The sequence below is a fragment of the Fusarium pseudograminearum genome, chromosome 1, assembly GCF_000303195.2.
Source record: "Fusarium pseudograminearum CS3096 chromosome 1, whole genome shotgun sequence".
Classification (NCBI taxonomy): Eukaryota; Fungi; Ascomycota; class Sordariomycetes; order Hypocreales; family Nectriaceae; genus Fusarium; species Fusarium pseudograminearum.
In genome coordinates this window covers 8,870,587-8,893,235 of record NC_031951.1, presented here as the reverse complement: position 1 = coordinate 8,893,235, position 22,649 = coordinate 8,870,587, and the positions used below count along the sequence as shown (strand labels likewise).

General features: G+C 47.7%; 9 protein-coding genes across 9 annotated transcripts; 6 read left to right on the top strand and 3 right to left on the bottom strand.

Moving 5' to 3' along the window:
- Positions 1-195: 195 nt before the first annotated feature.
- On the top strand, positions 196-789 carry FPSE_11114 (uncharacterized protein; the record flags this gene model as incomplete). Its single annotated transcript, XM_009264231.1, has 1 exon — positions 196-789. The coding sequence occupies one exon, from the start codon at positions 196-198 to the stop codon at positions 787-789; it is 594 nt and encodes a 197-aa protein (XP_009262506.1).
- Positions 790-1,022: 233 nt separating this feature from the next.
- Positions 1,023-2,575, bottom strand: FPSE_11113 (uncharacterized protein; the record flags this gene model as incomplete). Its single annotated transcript, XM_009264230.1, has 4 exons — positions 1,023-1,213; positions 1,268-1,315; positions 1,370-2,293; positions 2,344-2,575. 4 exons carry the CDS (start codon positions 2,573-2,575, stop codon positions 1,023-1,025), a joined length of 1,395 nt encoding a protein of 464 aa, XP_009262505.1.
- A 989-nt stretch (positions 2,576-3,564) lies between these two features.
- Positions 3,565-4,051, top strand: FPSE_11112 (uncharacterized protein; the record flags this gene model as incomplete). Its single annotated transcript, XM_009264229.1, has 2 exons — positions 3,565-3,856; positions 3,915-4,051. The coding sequence occupies 2 exons, from the start codon at positions 3,565-3,567 to the stop codon at positions 4,049-4,051; spliced, it is 429 nt and encodes a 142-aa protein (XP_009262504.1).
- A 640-nt stretch (positions 4,052-4,691) lies between these two features.
- FPSE_11111 (uncharacterized protein) lies at positions 4,692-5,144 on the top strand (the record flags this gene model as incomplete). The annotated part of the gene is made up of 2 exons (XM_009264228.1): positions 4,692-4,977; positions 5,026-5,144. The coding sequence occupies 2 exons, from the start codon at positions 4,692-4,694 to the stop codon at positions 5,142-5,144; spliced, it is 405 nt and encodes a 134-aa protein (XP_009262503.1).
- Positions 5,145-10,811: 5,667 nt separating this feature from the next.
- Positions 10,812-13,761, top strand: FPSE_11110 (uncharacterized protein; the record flags this gene model as incomplete). The annotated part of the gene is made up of 2 exons (XM_009264227.1): positions 10,812-12,983; positions 13,033-13,761. The coding sequence occupies 2 exons, from the start codon at positions 10,812-10,814 to the stop codon at positions 13,759-13,761; spliced, it is 2,901 nt and encodes a 966-aa protein (XP_009262502.1).
- A 776-nt stretch (positions 13,762-14,537) lies between these two features.
- On the top strand, positions 14,538-15,987 carry FPSE_11109 (uncharacterized protein; the record flags this gene model as incomplete). The annotated part of the gene is made up of 3 exons (XM_009264226.1): positions 14,538-14,648; positions 14,737-15,060; positions 15,109-15,987. 3 exons carry the CDS (start codon positions 14,538-14,540, stop codon positions 15,985-15,987), a joined length of 1,314 nt encoding a protein of 437 aa, XP_009262501.1.
- Positions 15,988-16,341: 354 nt separating this feature from the next.
- FPSE_11108 (uncharacterized protein) lies at positions 16,342-18,551 on the bottom strand (the record flags this gene model as incomplete). Its single annotated transcript, XM_009264225.1, has 4 exons — positions 16,342-16,670; positions 16,805-17,533; positions 17,583-17,771; positions 17,837-18,551. The coding sequence occupies 4 exons, from the start codon at positions 18,549-18,551 to the stop codon at positions 16,342-16,344; spliced, it is 1,962 nt and encodes a 653-aa protein (XP_009262500.1).
- Positions 18,552-19,598: 1,047 nt separating this feature from the next.
- Positions 19,599-20,048, bottom strand: FPSE_11107 (uncharacterized protein; the record flags this gene model as incomplete). The annotated part of the gene is made up of 4 exons (XM_009264224.1): positions 19,599-19,639; positions 19,694-19,730; positions 19,784-19,873; positions 19,926-20,048. The coding sequence occupies 4 exons, from the start codon at positions 20,046-20,048 to the stop codon at positions 19,599-19,601; spliced, it is 291 nt and encodes a 96-aa protein (XP_009262499.1).
- Positions 20,049-20,748: 700 nt separating this feature from the next.
- Positions 20,749-22,557, top strand: FPSE_11106 (uncharacterized protein; the record flags this gene model as incomplete). The annotated part of the gene is made up of 1 exon (XM_009264223.1): positions 20,749-22,557. One exon carries the CDS (start codon positions 20,749-20,751, stop codon positions 22,555-22,557), a length of 1,809 nt encoding a protein of 602 aa, XP_009262498.1.
- Positions 22,558-22,649: the final 92 nt, after the last annotated feature.

Below are 22,649 nucleotides of genomic sequence, written 5' to 3'. Positions count from 1 at the left end.
ATGTATATGGTGTGGAAAGAGATCCGAAATGACAACAGTGCAATAACGAATTACAAGAACAATCTCGGAAACTGAGGTTCTTGTTGCCTGCATAGCAATTTAGGCAGACAATGTTCAGTTGCGGGTTAAAAGTGGCCTGTTAGCGTTGTTCACAGCATGTTCTTATGAACTTCACATACAAAATAATCCAACACCATGTCAGAACAAAACTCAACAGAAATGGCTCCTCCAAAGTTCAAATTCACATTTGACGAGACTGTCTCAGAATGGAACGTCAACCACCGCGAATGGCTCAAGACGCACAACAAAACGTGGGACTCTTTAGCAACAGGAGCCCTCGTCTTTGACGCCTCCAACCGCATTCTCCTCCTGCAGCGTGCACCAGACGACAGCATGCCCAATAAGTGGGAGATTCCCGGAGGAGCATGTGACGATGAGGATGAGAGCGTTCTTTACGGCTGCGCGCGCGAGCTTTGGGAAGAAGCAGGCCTGGAAGCCACGCACATCCGCCGCGTTATACCTGATAACCAGGACGGGAAGCCTGGGGCCGTGTTTACGAACCGCACCGGCAAGAGATTCTTTTGCAAGTTTAGCTTCGAAGTGGATGTTGTTTCGACGGACGTGAAATTGGATCCGAAGGAGCATCAGGACTATGTGTGGGCGACGGAGGAAGAGGCTCGACTACAGCGCATGGGTGAGAGGGAGATTCCTTTGACAAATTCGATTATGGTGAGGATAGTCGAGATGGGGTTTGCTTTGAGGAAGGTTAGTCAGGAGCACAGGACTTGATCACTTTAAGGTCGGAGCATCAAGATACTCTCATATGTAATTAAACTTATGCTATTGTTTAAACAAAATCTCGCAATTTCATCGTGCACGCGTAGACCCATTATGCTCTGTATGAGGTATCGCTATTCATCAATCTCATAGCCCAAACTCTTGTATATTATATACCCACAAGTAGTATCGCTCGACACACTGTTGATTCTTCTAGATGACTATACAAATGCCTTTCACCAACACTATATAACAGTTTTAGGAGATAGCCATTCCCCAATAAGGAGAGCGCGAGCAGCGAAATTACAAGCTCCTCCAACAGCCGTCAAGGCAGTGAACAGGCCAGCTAGAGCTTGAGGGCCCATGTTCTCAAGCATGGCACCACTGCTGGGTAGAGCGATGAGTAGCGCGAAAGCAGTGACAAAGTTCATCATGCCTATGATAATGGTTAGCTGACTTCCCTTTGGCTATGCTGGGGGCCAGTTTTTACCGTAGTATCGTCCATAGTCCTTCGCCTCGCAAGTTTTACCCATACATACTGGTCTGTGTAAGTTGTACTGCCGAGAATAAGGGATAATAAGTCAACACTTACCAGGCGTGATGGAGAGAAATGAGCCTGACCCAAAACCCCAAAGCGCAGACCAAGCATATAGAGCAGTAGCCGATCTTGTGCCAAAGGGAACTAGCAAAGTGCCCATGAAGATAATGGTGAAGACAACCGTAACAAGAAGAATATTGAAGTGGCCATACTTATCACCAATGATTCCCGGAATGATTCTGCCGAATGTAGAGGCTGCACCTACGATAGCAAGCAAAGTGTAGCCATTCTCGGGAGTGAAGCCGATGCGCGTAGCGATAGACGGCAAAAGACCCGATATACTAAAAATGACAAACTCGAACATGAAGATACCGCCCGTGACAAAACAAAACGCAGGAGACTGGAAGGCTGTAAAGTTGAGTGTCGAGCTCTTAGGACTTGCTTGTCCTCCTCCCGTCGACTTTTTGTAGATGTTGTTGAAAGGAATGAAGCAGATCATGCTGGGAACTAGCAGACCAGCTGATATAAAGGCCATGATCCGCATTGACCACTGCCAACCAAGGTTGGGATATGTAGATCGAAGAATTATGGGAAATATAACGGCGCCTGTGGATGATCCTGCAAGTGTAATGCCCATAGCCAAACCGCGACTGCGGACAAAGAGTTTACCCACGATGGCTATAGCAACAACCATTGTCATGGCAGCACCGAAACTCCCAAAAACTCCTAGACAGAGCATAAAGTGCCAGTAGTTGCGACATTCAGCCATGAGGAGAAACATGGCGACATATAAGACTGCTCCCACCGGGCCGATCACATTGGGTCCGTGGACATCAACCATGGGGCCGACTTGGACGTTGAGGATCAGGGAGAGGAAGAGAAACATGCCACTGATCCATCCGACCTCGCCTTCGCTGTAGTCGTGAAGTTGATTCATACTAAGATATGTCTGCACTGTTCCGAGCGAGTTCATGAAACCTGAGAGGAGTTGTAAGTGTCTGTCATTTTGTGGCGATTGCAATTATTACCAAATGTAGGTATCAAAGTGAGAAACGCTCCCAGGACGCAAATCCATGCGGCGAGTGATTTTTCGACATCTTGACCTGTCGTCTCTTGTTCTGTTTGTGTTTGTGCTTCGGCGTCTGGGTTGATGCTGGACATGGTAGCTGTTATCGGATCGAGTCCGAAAGCAGCCCAATTGGCATTCTCCTGGGCGCTATTTCTCTGCACATTTTCGTCTTGAGGTATTGAGTTGATCATGGTTATAATATTGAATTACGACACAAAATGTAGAGTCGTATAATAGTAATACCATGGTGTTGAGTCCAATATATATATACATGTATCGACCGGGAGTATTCCCGCGCCCACCTTTTCCATCAAACCCTTTTTTCATCTTCTCCAGTCTAGCAGAAACTGATCAAGGTAGTTTTAACCAATCAAATAAAAACATTATTGCAAAAAGGTCTGGTTCTAGACTCCAGCGTCGCAGATTCTAGCGTCTCGAACCTGCGCCCTATGACTGACCGACTCCTCCTTTACCGGACCGGAAGCAGAGACCGATGGATGGTTGGAAGACAGGGAGACAGCGAGTGGGTTGTGAACGAAGCGATAGTTATTGCCCAGGTATCATAAACAAGCGATAATCCAATCGGGCAATTATTATGAGAGCTTTGGCGAGTTAAGTGGCGTTGCGGGGACACGTTGAGTCATTGGTTATGGGACTTTTCTCTTGTCAGGGATACGACATGTTTTTCATAAGATAAGAACATGTACCTATGGAATGTGCCATTGGTGATTAGTAGGATGGCCGTATTGGTCATTTGACAGACAATAGTTTTGGGTACAGCATCATTGAAAGAGTATGCATGAGGTTGAAGTTGAAGTCAACAAGTCTTTACCATGTCTATCATATATTCAAGGCAAACCCGTATCACTTCTCAATCACACCAGGGCTGCTCGTTTCATCCCTCACTAACATGTTTACTACCTTCGGTCAACTATCGTGGGTGATTCACTATACCGAGAGGGCCTCAAGTCTACCAGCAATTCCAGTGACAGGGTCGCACAAGAACGGTAACACGATAAGGAAAGTTTTCTTGCCCAATCTACAAGTGAATGAGAATAGCCTCAAGCATCGTGACAGCATCACTTCACTTCTCATGTCTATATAAAAGTACCCGGTCTCAAGATCGGGCAGGCTCTGCTACCTGACCTTGAAACCATCAACTCTACAAAACTCAATAACCATGACCCGCGACACAGATTCTCCTGATATTGTTACACTCTTCTCAAAATGCATTGTCTACTTGGACACACTTATCCGCGAAACAAAGGACCCGGCATACAACTTAAAAGACTTTCCTTCAGAACAAGATATCCGGGATGTTCGCCAGGAACTTAACCAGTGGGGTATAACATACGGAGCAAATCGTAGTATATCTTCTACTTTGTCACTCGATTACAAGTTTCGAAAACATGACTATACCAGATCTACGTTACAATCACAGCTTGGGCATTTGGTCGAAGATCTAGAGGGTCGTAAGTTGGGTTGTTGCCAGGATCAGAGGGGAACTTTGAGTGCTAACTTCGAGTGTAGTCCAGAAGCTATATAAAGGAGAAAGTTATCAGGGTGAGGCAAAAGTGGTATTTGGCAGGGTCGAAAGTGTGGTCAATGAGTTGATACGCTTTTTGGGGCATCTTCCAAAGGAGCTATGGCTTGAACTGGAGAGATGAGACCAGGGGTCAACGTAGATAGGCTGAAGTCGGTCAGTAGAAATACAGTACATTGAACTAGAGACCATGACCTAAAATTGCCCTGAGATTTCCTTGGAGAAACCTTTTATAGTAGTAAATACTGGCCTGTAGCGGTCTCGACCGTATCTTGGAAGGGATAAATAAACCTTAGCTACTCCTGAGTTCCAATTCAAGCATGTTCAGAGACTTTCTATAAAATCACAAGTGAGGCTCTGAGTATTGACCGTACACATATGTTCGAATTCAGCATCAAGAAACGATACACAGTTTCGGCGGAAGGATCAGGATGAACAGCTTCAGCATGCCATTCACTATAAACTTACCCTTCTCATCCGAAATCACTCTTCTTATGTTCACATTGACCAGGCATGAACCACTAGTGTCTTGGGACATGAATCAAGCAGAGGTAGCAGGAATCAGGTTGATACATAATCAAGTCTCATAATACGTGATGAGCTCGACAATTGTGAGTGTTTACCCCGCGTTCTATTAACCGTGAATCAAACGTACCTCTTGGGTATATATAACCTCTCGTTGCCTCCCATAATATCAAGAAGGTAAACACACACTCCCATCGCAGCTTATAGTATACTCTTTACAACACCAACAACTGCTAAATATGTCATCATCAAGGGTAAGAGATGCTGGTGACAGTGCCGCCAAAATAGTAGACCAGGTCCGCGCAAGCTTCAACGACCTTATCCGCGAAGCAGAAAGACGACGAGACATGATAGGATGGCCAAAGAGTTCCATGGTACGATCTCTTGAGTTCAGATTCGATGATTGGGCTAGGCTCTCTGGAGTTGGTAGCAGACCTGGCACTTTCGAGGACAGTTTCGACGACAAATCTTTACTTATGAGAATCAAGACAGAGCTGTCCTCCTTCAACATCGACGTTGAAACCCGTACGTATGCCTTGGCTTTAGTTGCTTGAATGATATTGACTATGGTAGTTCTTATGGACTTTCGTCAGGGCCCCGATAGCGTAGATGGGCCGCAGGCAATGGACACTGCTGAGGCTATTGAGAGGAGGTTGGGATATCTCAGGCAGTTGACGAATGCCGCTAGGTAAATCGGGGGGCATCGTGATGAGATTCTTCCGTCTTCTTTTGTATATCTTTTTGTTTCTAGTTTAACTGTTTTCACAGTAGTGATACATTAGGCACTGGCCGTTTGCCGTGAGACCTTGATTCCACCACACCATGCTGTACCATAGTGTCTGTAACTGAGTAACCGCCAATATATGTTTTTCAGGCTTTGAAGTTAAACACTGGGTGGATAGACTTTTCCCTTCCTCAGACAATGCTTTGTGCTGTTCCAATATACTTGGTGTTTACACAACTCTTGAGGCCTAGGTACGAGACTTCACTGCTGTGCCCGCCGGCGGCGAAAGGCTTCATTGCCAAAGCAGTATGATTTCAAGACGTATTACGGATGCACCAGAAGGCCGATTGGTCATAAGAACTTACGATATAGCTGAGGTATTTAATTCCTCATTGTTCTGCAGTGCAATTCATAAGCCCGCTAAGGGTGGTAATTTGCATAAGTTAACAGCGGCAAATATTGGCCAGATTTTTTACATCCTGGGATCTTTTTACGAATATCTAAAATTTATAGTTCATAGAAGTAATTAAAATTATCAATGAATGTGCTTAAGTTATTAGACAAAGCGAATACAACAACGGAGGAACAAGTTTGGTAGAAGGTACAGGGTAAGCGTCCTACGATGACAATCTTTTTGTACACGTCAGATGGTAAATTCCACAACAAATGATGAATAGAGATGTGGCGATGCTGATGGAACTTTCAATCACAGCCTTGGTCATTGAAATTTCAAGAAACACAGCCCATTGTGCTGGAGGTGTATTTGGTAAATCGTCTTGGCGATAGTGCTGAGCCACCATTTCAGTACGTGGACCTGAGCCAACACCACACACTGCATAATATTAAACTCATGACTATTATCCAAACTAAGCTCTCGATGTTGTGGTATTGTAATTCCATTGAGGTCATGGGGCCTGGTATGTTACTCGAATCAACATAACGAAAGCTTGAGTAAGACTTCAACGCTACGATTCCCACTAATCTCGAGGTTACAATGCTTTGCAGACAGTAAAGAAGCCTGACATGTTGAGTAGTTCGTCTTGGCAATTCCGAGGCGAGGGGATGCAACCAAGAACCCTTCTTGGCGCTGGGCACCACGCTTAATCGACGCTGACCGCAATTGGTATCTGAGTTCCCCGCGTTTTGCGGTATTATAGAGTAGGCATAGGGAGTCATACGCAATAGTCATGTAGAGGACTGATTCATGTCGTAGCTCAGAGCACTGGTGGTTCTGTATATCACTTGCTGTGTTTGATACCGCCATCTCCAAAAGAAAACTCTTCAAGAAGCTTGCAAATCATGGGGTCGATTTGACTGGTACATGCAACAATGATCGACTACAGTACTCGCTGATATTGAGTCGGAGGGTAGACAAGCCGGCCAGGGTGACTGATCAGCGTGACATGACTTCATGAGAGTATAAACAGCTAGCGAGCCAATAGTTACACAGCACTTGGTCACTCAGGGCATCGAATCAGTTGAAGATTTGGGGATAACTCGGAGTCGGGAATATTACGGCTTTGTATCGGTCGGTTGAGACGGTTAAGTCGGTTACTCGGTACAGCAAGTGCCTACTGCAACCAAGAGGTATCAAATTAACATTCGAGGCCCAGATTTCGAGGCGTGACATGTGATGATGGTAAGATGTAAGACATGAGATCTTCACTTCACTTGCTGAGTCAACATGGATAGCCTCAATTGGGTTTGGTCCATACCCCGGCAGTTGGCCTGGTCATCCATTGCAACCCGGAATCTGGGAATCTCAAACTGTTGCAGATTCTTCTTGTAGATCGAGAAAACCTTGATTATAAGTGAAGATCTATGCTTCTTCTCTTGAGATTTCTTGTTCAGATACGACTGAGTCAGGATGTAAACTGGGAGAGTCCAAACCTTAAAATGAGGATAACAGAAAAACGGTTCAAAGAGAATGACCTCACATGAGTGCTGATCATGTTGGACCCCTGTCGACAAAGGTAACCAGAGACCCCTGTCGGAGTAATTAAGGCTGGATGGGTTCAAATGAAATTCGCGGCCTTGTCCGATGAATACATAATAACGAGATGAGCGCGGACCAACGCTAGAAGCTCATTTTCCTTCTGCCAGCCTTCTATTTTTTACTCGCAAGCAAAGGAATCACGGAGTGAGTGAGTGCATGGGTATTAAACAAGGCCCTTTGTGTTGATTTCTACAGGGGATATGCTTACAGACTTGGGACAGCTGAAGTGACAGATGTGGTGTTGTTGATGTTTACTTTTTCATCTCGTATCCAAGCTTTCCTTTACAGTTGACGATGAGGAGCGATTAGTTGGCAGAACCTACTAACATCTAGAGGTAGGAACCGTTACAACCAATGACTTGTACCAAGCCTTAAACCGTAAGGGATTGTCGATTTAGTTCTCAAATTACCAGGATTATATCTGCCTGCCTCACCATGACAAAGCACGAGCCTTATGGGGCCAAGCAGGGGCTCTTTTTCTTCTTCTAATAACGACAGGGGGATATAAGTTAGAAGCCAGGCACTTTTAAAATTTGACATGAAACGAGAACAACTAACAGGCTGAAGCTGACTAGTTAATGCTGAAGCTGAGTCTATCTATTTGAGCGCTGAAACGAGCGCGGACGAGAGTGGGCTGACGGGTTGATGCAAGTAGTTAATGGCTTGGACATGAATAGATTTCCTTTTATGGAGATGGGCTAGATGTGATCGAGTATTCGGGAATGCAATGGATATAAGCAAGTTTGCATTGGCACAAAAAACTCATCCAAGCCAAGGTCTGACTTGTATGAGTGTGTAATAGCAAGATAATCATGGGTCAACCTGGCTACTTGGGCATCTTTAACAACCTAAAAAGAAAAGCAAAAAAGGCCAGACCCTGTGTGTCCATCATCACTCCACATAGTCCACCTATTTCCACTTGCAGTTGTTGTGCTTGTCCAGATCCAGTGATCATCACGAAAAACACAGGATGCATAATCATGATCCTGGGCATGAGGGAATACCCTGGAAAAAGCAACTCAAAATGAGTCTTTTTTTTGCCCTCTGTGTTTTTATTTTATTTTATGAATGTGATAAAAGTTTTGTCATGACGATGAACACTTCCTTGGGATATCATCATCGCGTTCTGAAGATCGGACTTTTTTATTGTATCATGTCTTTTTTGTGAGTGGGTTTCACTACCGTTATCCACAAATCCGGCGTAAAGGCGAGTGCATAAATATAGAACAAAGTAAAATAGAAGCGAAATAGATAGCCGAGTAAATTAAATGCACTTGTCTTTCGTCATTCCCTAGCGGTGGATGGACTCTTTGAGATTTTGACTCTCTCACATATTTGCTTGGCTACTTGGGTGTAACTTTGGGGTTTGATGCGAAATAACATCTTGATCAGATGGCCATCCTCTGTAACCTTGGCTGATTACGTATAACAAGTTAGTAGTCAAGACGAGGACCCTTAATGCACTGAAGCTGAACAGCAGACTTTACTGCATCTGGTTGGTCGAGCCGCGTCACCGAAAGAAGCGAGCCCTGTAATCGTATGGGGTCTTCCTCCGCAGCCTCCGGGGTCTTTGGGTTCACTCTTTAGTGATGAATGAAGATGATGATCGGGAGTGACGGATAGGAAACCTCGGGGCGTATTCTGGCTCTTCTCTGTCGTTTCCTCGGAGAGTAAGCCAGTGAGTGGGCAGATACATTTACTCCAAGACATCCCACGCAGAGAAAGACTCTTGATATTCCCTGTTCTTCATTCCTACTTCTCTCTCTATGACAGCATCATCATCAGCAGCACCAGAAATCTGCTAGAGCGCTACAACAAACCTTGTCTGGGACGAATACTGGCCCGTTTAGGTCACCTTAGTTTTTTTTTTCTTTTCATTCTTGGTACATGGACGGCGTCTTCTTTGTCTGACTCTGACTCTGACTCCAACTTTGACTCTGACGTTGCATACCTGATCTCTTCTTCTCTTGTATTAACTTGATTTACTACTTGGATTCCTGGTTTTTCTCTCTCTTTTCTGTTCCCGTCCGTTTCCTCCTCAACCTCGCCTTCATTTCCCTCTCCATCAAACAAGATATACGCCGTCGTCCTATTGCAGACTGGGTTAAACTAGACCTTTACCAGCCCAGCCCAACCCTACCCAGCCTTGCCTGGGTAATTATTATCGTCTGTCACCGACCGTGTTCAGTCTCGCTTTGGCCGGTCTCAAAATTCAGCCCACCAGCCTCGGACAAGTGAACCGTGCTTAATTGGACTGAACCTGAACTGCCCTGGACAAGGTACTCAAACGTTGATACCTAACCTAACATTTTCTGCCTCTCATTGTTACTTATTATTCGCATCCGCTCCAACCGCCTGCAGTGTTTTATCGTTCTTGGAGCTGAGAAAGAAACCCATTGATCAATCAAACGAAAAACAACGGGAGAGCGACCGATTAAATCGACAAGGGTTGCTGGGGCCTCAATCTCAACTCTTCATCTCGCTCACGGCCTTTTCGTCGCGTCAGAGGCTACAGTTGGTTGGCTGACACTAGCCATAAGCGAATCCCTTGAATCTGATGTTTCGGATTTCCATGTTTTAGTATCGAAAAGGTACGTATTTTTTCTATTACTCTTTTTGTCTCTCTCTCTCTCTCTCGGTTTGGCTTGAATATTCGCATTCAGTTTGGGAGTGTTTACTTTCCTTGTTCTTGGAGTTGAAGAAGAAGAAGAAGACGACGACGACGACGACATTGTTTCTTGATCAAGATCCCTTCATTGTCTGTCCATCGCTCCACCATTCCTCCTCCTCCTCCTCCACCACCATCACCGCTATTCAAATATGCATATCATATCACTCACTCTCTATCCATTCATAATTCGCAATAAGAAAGAAAACAAAACAAACCCCTGTCCTTTGACCCCGGGTCTATAATCCACGCTGCCCTGTTTCTCCACCAAGTTACCTACTTCCCCCACTGCGTTTTCACTACGCCTAACCAAACCGGCTGCCAAAGCGAACAAGGAATGACCCTTGCTAGCTCAAGGACCCGGCTTGGTGCTTGTGCTTGCTTGTTTGTTTTAGAAGCCTTCTCCATCTCATCTCCAGAAAGGATGAATGTAATGGGTGCCAGCGCATAATCCATTAAGGAATTGATGAGCACTGCTGTTGTTCTGTCCTGTGCCTAGACCTAAGACCCATACCCAAACATTGACCCAGGACATCACCGCCGCGGCACTGCAACACACCGTCTCGTTTGCATTTACTCGTCCATGCTTTTTTTTTTGCTGCTAGCCCCTCCCTTCCCATCTATTCTACTCCCTTGGGTATCCAATATAACGCCTTTTCTTTACCCTGGGGTCGGTCAGTCACTCCAGTCACGCTCACGCGGTCAAGTCAACCTCGAAAAGATCTCTCGTCTATAACCAACCCCATCACCCTCCTCACTTCCCTCCGTTCTTCATTGCTGCTGTTTGTTTTGAGAGCATTCCAGCACGCACTGCACGTTTTATGACTTACATCATATCCTGCACACCCACTCCGTGTTTTTTTCCCAACGTTGCATTCTAAATTAATACTCGCTCTCACGGCTGGACCACACTCGCGCTTCCTTTCTCTTGGCTTTATTGGCCTCGTCATCTTCCGCAGCCGTTAACCGTCATGGCAACAGAACAAGACCGTCGTCCCGCTTGGGTTCCTACTCACGACAACATTTACTACCGTCCTCGTCTTACAAAGAAAAAGTCCGTTTCTGGACGGTTTCCTGCTCCGTTAATCGGTCCCCGAAGATCTCGCCCGCAAGCAATCCACATCGTTAGCTACCCGTCTGGCTACGTTCCTAAAGAGCTGCGACCAGAAAGCCAAAACAGAAGCAGACCTCACAGTCCTACGCTCGTTGACGAGCCTCGACCTGCACCTTCACTGCAGCCTTCTCACTCGGGAACTGACACCACCAACAACAAAAGAAATACGAGATCTCGTCCAGCAACTCGCCGCAGGGACAAGTTCCTGAGCTCTTTTACTTTGAGCAACACTGAACCTGAATCTATTTCGGGTCCTACAGCTGCCGAAGCGCTATCCAATACTGACCGCTCAACTGGGCAAGGCGCGACTGCCAACACCAATACACCCCAGCCAATTGGCCAGGCTTGCTCGTTGGAATCGGACTTGGCCTGCGAGGCGCCTTCCGCGGTTGGCTCGAGATCTAGATTTACTGGGGCAGGTCCATCCGCATCCCCGCCAGCTTATGACGACATAATTTCACGCCCTGACTCCGGTTCCAGTACTACTGCGCCTGATTCTACATTAGGTTTTGTCGCTACACCCGCTACAACGCCTTTGATCAGCTCCAATCCTGCCGATTGCAACTCCAACTGCAATAGCAATTCCTCTCAACCAGCCGCGAATATGGCGACTGCACGAACTTCACATCCCTCGCTTCCTCTCTCCAACTCAAACCGAAACAGCTTTATGTCTGCCCGTTCATCAAAATCTGCTGTCACTTCAGTCTCAGAGCTTCCCAAGCCCGTCGCTTCCGGCAGTGGCGTGTCTTGCTCAATTCTACTAGCTGAGCAAAACATTTTCCTCTCAGGTTTCGACCATGATGGTCATGGACACCGTGAAGGCCAGAGTGGCACTGCTTTATTGCGTGGCAAGCTTCAATTGCGCGTTACAAAAAATGTAAAAATCAAGGCTGTTCAACTCAAACTTCTTGGTCGCGCCCGTACAGAGTGGCCTGAAGGCATTCCTCCCCTCAAGCAAGAAGTGTTCGAGGAGGAGAGTCTGCGCACTCAAGTACTGACTTTCTTCAATGCCATGAATGATGGCTGGGAATCCGACTATGGCAACCAGTGCACTTACCGTCTCAAGAGTGGCTCTCCCAATGGCAGCTCTACGAATCTTGTTCGACCCAATGCATCATCCTCTCTGACCCCGCAACAAAATAGCCTTTCTGCCAAAGAGATGAAGCGTTTGTCTCTCCAGAGTGTCCAGTCGCGAAGTTTCCAAAAGGGCGACAGCCCAATCGCCTCGGCTACACAAGCCAAGGGTTACAGGGTCTTTTACCCCGGTACCTATGATTATACCTTTGAACTACCCATCGATCATCACCAGCTGGAAACAACCAAGCTACAGTATGGATCCGTCAAGTGGGAATTGCAAGCGACCGTTGACCGAGCTGGCGCGTTTAAGCCTAATCTGCACGGTACCAAGGAGGTTTCTATCGTTCGCGTGCCCGACCAATTGTCTCTCGAAATGACAGAGCCAATCTCAATTAGCCGTCAGTGGGAAGACCAACTGCACTATGACATTGTCATCTCGGGCAAGAGCTTCCCCATTGGTAGCAAGATTCCCATCGCCTTTAAGCTTACACCACTTGCCAAGGTTCAGGTACACAAACTCAAGGTCTATGTAACAGAATCCATCGAGTACTGGACAAACGATAAGCGTGTAACCCGCAAGGATCCAGGTCGCAAGATCCTTCTCCTTGAGAAGTCTGCTGGCAAGCCCCTTGATTCGTCCTACTCTTCATCCGATATCCGAACCCTCCGTGGTGGAGAACTCGACCCTGAACAGCGACGACAGGCTCGTGAGGCGGCTGCCCGAAGACGAACACAGGAAGCTGCCAGGCGTCAAACCACCGCTGAGCCACTTCCCGAGCCATCTGCCAACCTTCTCGGTGACTTGGACTTGGGGCTCGAGACCATCTGGGGTTCGACAGAAATCGAAGCCAATGTGCAAATCCCGACCTGCGAGATGATGGCCAAGAACAAGGAGCTACGACTCAACCCTGACTGCAGCTGGAAGAACGTTAATGTGTTCCACTGGATCAAGGTACGACCTCTCAAGTAATTGGTGTGAAACAGCAACTAACATTTCCCAGGTCGTTATGCGAATTAGCCGAATTGATCCTGATGACCCCAGTGGTACAAAGCGCCGGCACTTCGAGATCAGTATTGATTCACCTTTCACCGTGCTCAACTGTCGTGCTACCCACGCCAACACCAACCTTCCTGCTTACTCGGGCGCAAACTGCAATGGGGCCACATTCCAGTCTTCTTGCGGATGCCCCGATGCCTTTACCGTCCCTACCGACGCTTCTCCCAGCTCATCGGAGGGCACACTGCCTGGCGTCAACCCTAACAGCACCGACAACCTCCCCGCGCCACCCCAGGCTGCCCATTTGGCCAACGCTGTCAGTGGGCAACAGGAGCCCCGGCCAATTCATCTCCTTCGAGTTCCTAGCTTCAATCCTCCTGCATTTGAAGACGATATCGCCCCACCTCCTGCTGCCGAACTCGTCCATGACGCACCTGAGCCTGTCATGACACCCCCGCCACAGTACGATGTCGTGGTCGGAACTCCAAGTGTAGACGGTATGGCCGACTACTTTGCACGACTGGCCGATGCTGGTTATGAGGGCCAAGATGACTCAGAGTCGGATCCCGATGACTCACCCCCAAGGATTCTGGACAGAACTGGACGTGTTAACGTCGCCAACCCCCGAACTCCTGGTGGCCGGAGGATGCCGAGTCGAAGCTTGGAAATTGCCAGGCCCAGCATTCAACTGGACATGAATGCTCTCCGTAGCCGAGCTGGACGTGCAGTGTGAAGAGCACTGCCTGTCTGTGTTTGGCTATAACTGGATATACTATACCACACATTAAGACATGCTCACATGCGAGCTTGTCAGCGCATATCGACGTCTACGCTGATTACGATGTTTACGTCTATTTCTCTATTTTCATTTGTCAAAAGGTTGTACAATCAAGCATATGGGCTGCATCTGGCATGGCTGCAATGGACAAGGTCTTGACGGCGTTATAATTTGCTATTCGATTTCTCAATGATGGCCAGGCGTTTACAAAGAGGGAAAGGATGGCAAAGCAGGTCGTTTACTTGGATTCCATATGGAAGGAGGAAGGGAGGATATACCTTGATTTTGGGAGACATAAATCATGCGCTGGAAGAACGCATACTCACGTATCGATACCACATCGTTTTCTTAGCACTACAATACATGCCACCCGTCATGGGTATAACTCAACTTGGTCCGCGTGCATTTGAGTGAAACATTATGACCATGATCAAATCAGGTTCCAGACAAGGAGTGCAGGGTCTTACCGTACAAACTACTACCTATCTTGGTGACGACACGAAATCCGTGGACGTAAGCACTAGTTAAATCGATGTGCTAACCGAGCGGTAAGTATCTCTTGTCATCATCGTGGCAGTCCGAGTTGGCTGAACTCTACCGATTCAGCGATCCGCATCGCATCATCCTAAAGCCTCGGAGTCTGTCACTTTACCTCTTCCAGATACGGGATGCCCTTTCCGGACAATCCGGCGAGTATAGCTTGACGTGACACTCTCGACACAGGAATAATCATGGCTGCTAAAGAAGGGGGAAATGAAGGCAATGAGGTGCCAATTAGACAGCGGAAGGCTCATAAGAAGTCTCGTCTTGGGTGCAAGAACTGCAAACTTAGGAGCGTAAAGGTAGGCAGGGAACTTACACACAGCTTTATCAAAAAGTCATGTATCTCATGCCACCCAAATTGACACCCACTGACTCAACTCATCTCAGTGCGATGAATCTAAACCCTCTTGCAAACGATGCAAAACCTCGGGTTTTGTTTGTTCCTTCACAGAAACATCGGCATCATCTTTCCAACTCGCCCACTTCAACGCAGGTCCGGTCTTCTCCGTCATAGATAGATCTCTTGGGCCCATCAATCCTGGCTTCAGTGTCCCTGTCGTGAAACCTGTCAAGGGGGGTATGGGCGAAATTGTTCTTGATGACTTTGCTCTCAAGGCACTGGAGAGGTTTCGGAAAAGAACCGTTTTCTCAGTTGGTACCAAGAAATCGAGGAGAGTTTATAGTGAGGGGGCATTCATGCTGGGATTAAAGGTGGGATGCTATATCAAGTGAATAAAGTACATCACTGATACATGCCAGCATCCTTTTCTTATGCATATCTTCATCGCCCTCGCCTATCTCCACGACGAACATCTCAACCCCAACTCAATAGCATCTCACCGCACACCCCTCGCGTTCCACTGGTACCAAGCTACAGCGCTCTTCCACCGCCGTCTAGCAACCGCCAGTTTGGTCCAGGACCCTTCAACGCTTCCTAGCTCCGAGCGCGACTCCCTCTGGACGGCTGGGGCACTCCTCGGGGCTGCTTCCTTCGCTCTTCTCGACGTCCAGAGTGTCGATAATGTCTGGCCCCTCAAAGAATCTGATCCGCTGGACCTGGATTGGTTGAAGATGAGCGATGGGAAGAAAGTCGTATGGAACCTAGCTGATCCGACCCGGCAAGAGAGTATCTTCCATGAACTACTCGCAGAGAAAACGTCTATGCCTGATGGAACGAAAGAAATTCCTCCCGATGTCCTCCCCGGTACATTCTACAGCGTGTTCAACCTCGACGCTTCATCATCAGCTTCAACTAACCCTTATCACACCGCTGCATCTCTTCTCGCGCAACTCCTCCCTCGCGAGATAACTGATAACACAGTGATACGGTTCCTCAGCTTTCTGACACAGCTGGATCCGCGCTTTCGAAAGCTGCTGGAGGAAAAGGATCCCAGGGCCATGGTTCTGCTGGCGTGGTGGTATACCAAGGCAGCGGTACACAGTTCGTGGTGGATGCAGAGACGTTCGTTGGTGGAGGGGCAGGCGATTTGCATTTATCTGGAAAGATATTGTACAGACCTTGAGGGGATTTGTGAGTTGGTCAAGTTTCCGAAAAGGGTCTTTGGGATTTGTCGAAGTAATGGGGGTATAGCTTCAGAGGAAAGGGGTGCTTTAGCACTGGGAGGTTGGGTATACTGAAAGAAGATTCTTGTCAGTCGCCTAGGAACCCGGAAGGTGTAGTTATAGCACAAGCTGGTTCTTTGGAACGTGTTGAGTAACATGGAAAGTTTTGGGTTATAACAATAAACAGCCCAAAGAGTAGCATCTATGCAGTATAGACTGACCTACTAATTTCGTCTCTTATGTGTTCAGCGGCCAATTGTCCTGATTCTTGAACTCAGTTTTGTACAAAATATGATATACAACGCTACTAGACCAAACGAGAGACCTCTAAATACACCGTGGAATAAACAAAACTAGACTAGTCAATAGTCTTGAGCCAAACATAAAACGCCATCCTATCCTTGATATCATAACATAGCTTTCTGAGCATCAGGCCCCGACACTAACCTCGGAGTTGACAGGCTGCTTCTCCTTTTCCTTGTCGCCATCCTTGCTGGGCATCAACGGGTGCTCAGGGTCGTAACCGACAGACTTGACTATGCCAAGGCCCTTGGTTCGGCCTTCACGGAAGAGAAGCCTATCTCCTGGAGCAAGATACTCAGGACGCTGAACGAAGCGGAATGCAACTGTTGCGCGATCTCCTGTGCGAATGAGCTCTCGGTCGATGTCAATTATCGCACAGGTCTGAGAAACGGGACCAACATGTAGCATAGCCTGGTATTTAGTCTTGATGGTGGTGGCATGGGAGAGAATAAGGACTGGAAGAGGGTTAGTATTCATTGCCCATCTTCTGCTCAATGAAAATGATCAGTATAGTACTTGCCTTCCGCGATGAACTCCCGATGCACCTTGGGCATCACCTGGCCTTCTACTCTGGGAAGTACCACCATACCCTTTCTCACATCTTTGCGCTTGACCTTCTTGAGAGCAAAAGAGGCAGACTGGCCTGCTGACGCAGCGGGTACTCTTATCCTCTTGCGTTCAATTGACTTAACACCTGTAGAGATGAACTGTCCCAACGAGTCGGGTCCAATAAGGACGTTGTCGCCTTCGTGGATCACACCGGACTTGATGATGCCGGAGACGACGGTTCCCGTGAAAGGCACCGAGAAAGTGTCGTTGACATGGAATTCGAATGGCGCATCGGAATTGTAACGTCCATGATGAGGGAGAATATTTAGGAATGTCCTGACCAGATCCAGATTCTCACCCGTAACATTGGAAACAAGGAACACTGGGCATATTCTCTGACTGACGAACTGTGTGGCTGTGTTGATACACTCCTCGCGCGTCTTGATGAATGTCGGTATCTTGCGAGCACCAGGACTCTTCATGATCTTGGTGATCTGTGTCAACGTTTGCTCCAAAATATTGGGTGGGCAGATATCAATCTTGGTAACAACAACCATGACGGGGACGTTGAGAGCCAGGGCAATTCCAAGATGCTCCTTGCTCATACCGATAAGACCGTTATTAGCTGCCACCATAAGCAGACAGTAATTTGGGCTACTGGAGAGCAAACCGAACACGGTTGTTCTAAGGTACTTCTCGTGACCAGCCAAGTCAGTAAAAGTGATAACCTTTGCGCTGCGCTTGCCGATTTCTTCCCAAGAAAGTTTGCCTATAGAACATTAGTAAGACTGTGTCTCTTAAATTACAGTAAAACATACGTCCTGGAGTATCTGAGGTGATGACGTGGCCTGTTGTGTCAAAGCCCATGATCTCCATACCGACAGAGCTGGTTCGGCCAGTTTCAATCTCATGCTTGTGTCGGAAAAGGTTAACTCGCGCCCTTCCTCGTCCGTCGTCAAGATCACCCTTGACGAGCACGCCTAACATGGAACTCTTGCCAGCATCGACTAGAAGAATCGCGTCAGTAAGAGTCTTTGATATGCCGATTATCGATATCTTGCAGCTATGGCACCAATGGTGTTGCGAGTGCCAACTGTATAGAACCTCGAGGAAGGATATGGATTACCGTTTCCGACTACTGCTATTCTTGTTTCAATAACATCCTCTATTGTAGAAGGAGTCTGCCGTATGAGGACCTTGCCGCTGCAACTCTTGTCCTTCACCGGACCGGCGCTGGTGCTTGCGGCTTCAACATCGCCACCGACATTTTTGGTCAACAATAGATCGCAATCGGCGCGCACTCTCTTTGCTGCTCTTTGTAATGTCTTGTACGCATGGTTCCATTGATCAATTGTCAAGTTCATTGACTCGCCATGATTCTCGTATCCGATCTCAAAGACACATTCACCAAAACCTTCGTCTAACCGGTCGGACACGAGATTCTCCAATTGCTTTAGTTTCTCATCATCTTCGTCTTCGCCCGATTCAAGAAGAAGTTGCTTGAGAGGAACTCGAGGCGCTGAATCGGCAAGATCGAGATTATCGAACAATTCATCGAGCTCTTCGTGATGTTCGGTATTTGCGTCGGCGGTTTCGGTGGTCGCGACAGCTATTGTCTTGGCTGTGGGATACCGTAGATTCTGCTGTTGCTCTACGTATTCGGCGAAGTCGCTAAGAGCCTGTTGGCCTGTTGTGAGCTTCTGGTTCCCATGATATCCTTTTGCTGATGGTGTACCGACAGATTCGCCCTTGCGCTTCTCATGCGCCAACGGCTTCGTTGTTGACATGTTAACAACTATGAGGTCATGCGATTGGTTATACGAGTACTTGTCAAAGTCGCAAGAGTGAGCTTGACGACCCAGGAGATATTAATAATGATTTAAGAGATGTGATTTAACAGTCATACGGCGAGAAGTGGCGCAGGTTTTCTTTGGATGATACAGTTTTTAAAGGAAGAGTCATAGACAAAGCTGTAGATTTGGAGTGGTAAGTTCCTAACATGATTCGCGGGGTGGTTACTCACGACTCCGGGACAGGCAGCCTAGCATCCCACGCCACGGCGACTTCCTTATCGATAAAAGCTCCAGCTACTAAGGTACCTGTATGCGCGTCGATTTCTTCAGTCATCTAGAGCAAGACAACCTCATCTAATTTCCCAAGACAGAAGCTTCTTATGCCTGCTTTACTATTGATAAGATTCCACTGCTAATTACGACGAAGGACCACAGTATAAAATTTGTCGAGACTTGACACATGTCATTTGCTGGGTACCTCTACAGCCCTGCAACATCCAAAGCTGTTGTGCCGCACTTCGGCGGGGTGACTGCATCTGGGCGTTTCAAGCCACATTCATCTATCGGGGCCATCCAGTGCGGGCATTCAGGATCAGTCACCAGGGGATACATCCCTACATTCGTCTGCATTTCTTGAACACGATGCCCAGTCTTGATTCGCTGGGCTGTCTTTATCATGCCGAAGAGTGCTCTTTATCGGCATCAATAATCTTTTGTGCTATTGATGGCCTATCTAACCCTTGAGCTGGGTCTGTCGAGGTGGGATTTCTAGCCATAGGAACCACTTGGGTTGGGTATTCAGCTTTTTGACTTGACATTTGCTACTAAATAATGGAGCCGAAGAGTTTGGAACAACAAAAAACTCAGCCCTAAATCCTGGCCTGAACGTGATCTTGGTTGAGCTGCTCTCGGTATGACGTGTGCAGCTCATTCATTGCCTTTGGCTACCATGTGATGCGACATGTTCCGTTATCGCACATGTTGAGCCAGGCTGTGCATATGTTGGATGGCGTAGTGTATGATAGTCTCAAGTTGTTTGTTCTAAAAGGGAACTCCAGGTGAGATCAAGACAACACTGTCACCTAACAGACAGTCAGAACCTGAATTATATATCATCGTCATAAACTAAAACTTACCTCTCACAAATAGCATCTCGGATTTCCGGCTGATAGTCTAAGTTTCGGTTAGACAGGATGAATTTAGTTAGCCAAAGACGTTCCACATACCTTGAGCTCATCGTCGTCGTCATCCTCATCCACGGTGTAGATAGTCTCCTCAACCTCTCCTAGGACCAGATTGCAATGGCTGTCGTAAGCCTGTCTCACTGTTAGCATCAATTCTTGGCCACAGACCAAAGTTTCGACTAACATGCAGCTTTCCCTTGAGTTCTCGGTCTCCTCGAAGCTTGACAAAGACAACCTCGTTGAGAAGAAGTCGGACAAGGTCGAGAGGCTCCGACACATGATGAGGTTCTTCGCCGGCGTCAGCCATCTTTGTGTATGAAAGTAGTTGTTTGAATGAGGTCGGACTCGGTGAGTGAGTGAGTGTCGTGGTGAGCTGAGCTGGATGCCGGATCTGAGCACCAGGTTTCAGTGGGAAAATGCGGGTTGGCAAGCTTGGGAAATCTTCGGGGAAATTGCTGATGGTAAGTATGCAACAAGCCATATCAGGCGGGGATGTATTTATCCCATACTCTACCCCGTACTTTGATGCACTTATCCAGAACGGCTCAGACTGAACCTTCCCGAATTGGGGTTACACGGCAGCCAAACGCCCCTCGCGTGAGTGAGGAGGTGTTCAGTTGCTCCCGAGGCTTTTCATTTCCCGTCATCCTTGGACATTCCTTTCCGGTTTTCTTCTGTTTTGTAGCGTTTGTTGCTTCCCCGAACACTGATCCAGCGCCATGCTCTGGCGACAATGCCTCCGAAGAACAGGGCCCTGTCTCGCTCGTCCATCGACAACTCCACTCGCTATCGCGCTACCGATCCACGGCCCACCGCTAGGAGCTGTACGGCCCGCTGTGGTGGGTCGACATCGATGGTTAGCATCAGTATCAACTGCAGAATCAACTGCGACCTCAACTCCAGTCGCCGAACCCTATACTCAGTCGGATAGGCATTTGGACGAGCTATTACGAGCTATACGATGCAAAGAAACAGAAAATGTCTTCCCAGCATTTCACGCATGGGTCATGTTGCTGGCCAGCAACGACCATGCCGCCCATCAACAGATGCGCACACTCCCCGTGAACATCCTTTCTGCGGTTATTCGAGCGCTAGATCCCATTCAAAATCCACAAATCGACATTGCCCATGGTCTCAATATTACTCTGGGTCAGATTCAATTCACCAATGCATGTAATCTGGTGGACAAATTCGGTGTGCGGCATCATCATCTCTTTGTCCTCGAGGCCATGAAGCTCCTGCTAAAATCTCGTCGCGCTGCTGGACGTGAGCTTGTCCTAGCCGACTACGAAGTATTCATGCGCTGTGCTGGTGCTGCCAGCGATATCGCGGCTGCCACCTTCTTTTTTGGTGCCATCAGAGCACATGGCTTAGCTCTTAAGCGGACGACGACAACTTGGAACGAGTTTCTCAAGGCGCGCTACCAGATAAATCCCGCCTATTACCAGTTCGATCGCCAACGAGTTGTTCTACAAGCTCGCCATTCATTCAGAGTCACTTTCAGGACAAGTTTGAGAAACATCAGGCGCATGGAGTCTCTACGACATAGTATGAATGCACTCAAAAGACTTCCCTTCAACCGTCAAAGGCACAGGCTGTGGGCGGATAACCTCTTGTGGCAGAGGCAGAAGACTGGTTTCCAAAGCTACTTTGCCAATTGGCGCCGCTCTAGAGCTATGGGCGTTTTACTAAACGAGGAGTTGCTGTGTAATACTATGGTTGGCCTCAGCCGCAGTGGTTCACTCACACATATACGGAGTATTGTCTTAAAAAAGGGTCTCGGAATCGGCCTCCTTGAAGACAAAGAAACAGGGATTTTCTCCGTCATTGGCAGCAGGACACTTCGATATGGCAGCCCCAAAGCTCCTACCAAACGCTTCCTTAACGCCATGGTCGAAGCCCTGGGGTGCATGTCTCGCATTCGTCTCTGTCTCGATCTAGTCATTCACACCTCCAAGGTCTACAGAATCTCAATACCACCTGAGACGTGGAACAATCTTTTCAACTGGGCCTACGTTTGTTCGACCAAGTCAAACCAAGCTCAACGGAGAATGATGGATAGCTTTCCTCGTTCTGCGTTGGTAGATGCCCAGCTTGTTACCAAAGTATGGGAAACCATGACCTCAGAACCTTACAAAGTCAAACCTACTTTCGAAAGTTATATCGCTCGTATCAAAGTACTCATCTTTCAAGACAAGTTTGGTGCGGCGAGGGAGATGATTCGTGACCATGCCATAAAGCATTACCGCCGTCTTGAGCGAGAGCACCAGCAAATTGTATTCGATGAGGTCTTGCAAGAAGTCTCTCATGCCAGCCATCGACGCCTTACAATCGAAACCCAGAAGGAACACGCCTGGTACGCGATTCAAGAGTGTGTTCGCCATTTCTTCAGCGACGCTACCAGTAACGCCCGTCGACGAAAATCCAATTTCCCACTAACGGCCATACCTAACATCATCTTGGAGTTCGGCGAGTTCATGAATGAACAAATACGTTATCGTACCGCACAAGGCTATGTGTGTCTTGAGCGCAGTGTAACGCCGTGTCGTTTCGAGTGGGTCAAGAGGAAACGCGAAACACTGCCTCAGCTCAAGGGCGGTTTCGAAACCCAAATGCTGGCAATGGATGGTAAGATTGCCGACGTGGAAACATTTGATGAACGCATGGAGAACTGGCCCAGGGACAATGTCATGAATGTGCGAGAGTGGAAACGTGTACCCAACCCTAGGCCTCGTGCTAAGGGTGCGCCGCCCGAGTCAACAGATGTGAATGCGAGAGAATGGTGGGAGACCTTGGCGGGGGAACTGATGAGGTAGAAGTTGCTACTGATAGATCTAGACCGTCACCTAGATGTTTCGTTTCGCATATATACAGCGTAGATATCAGCGCTCATCTTATGAAATAGATA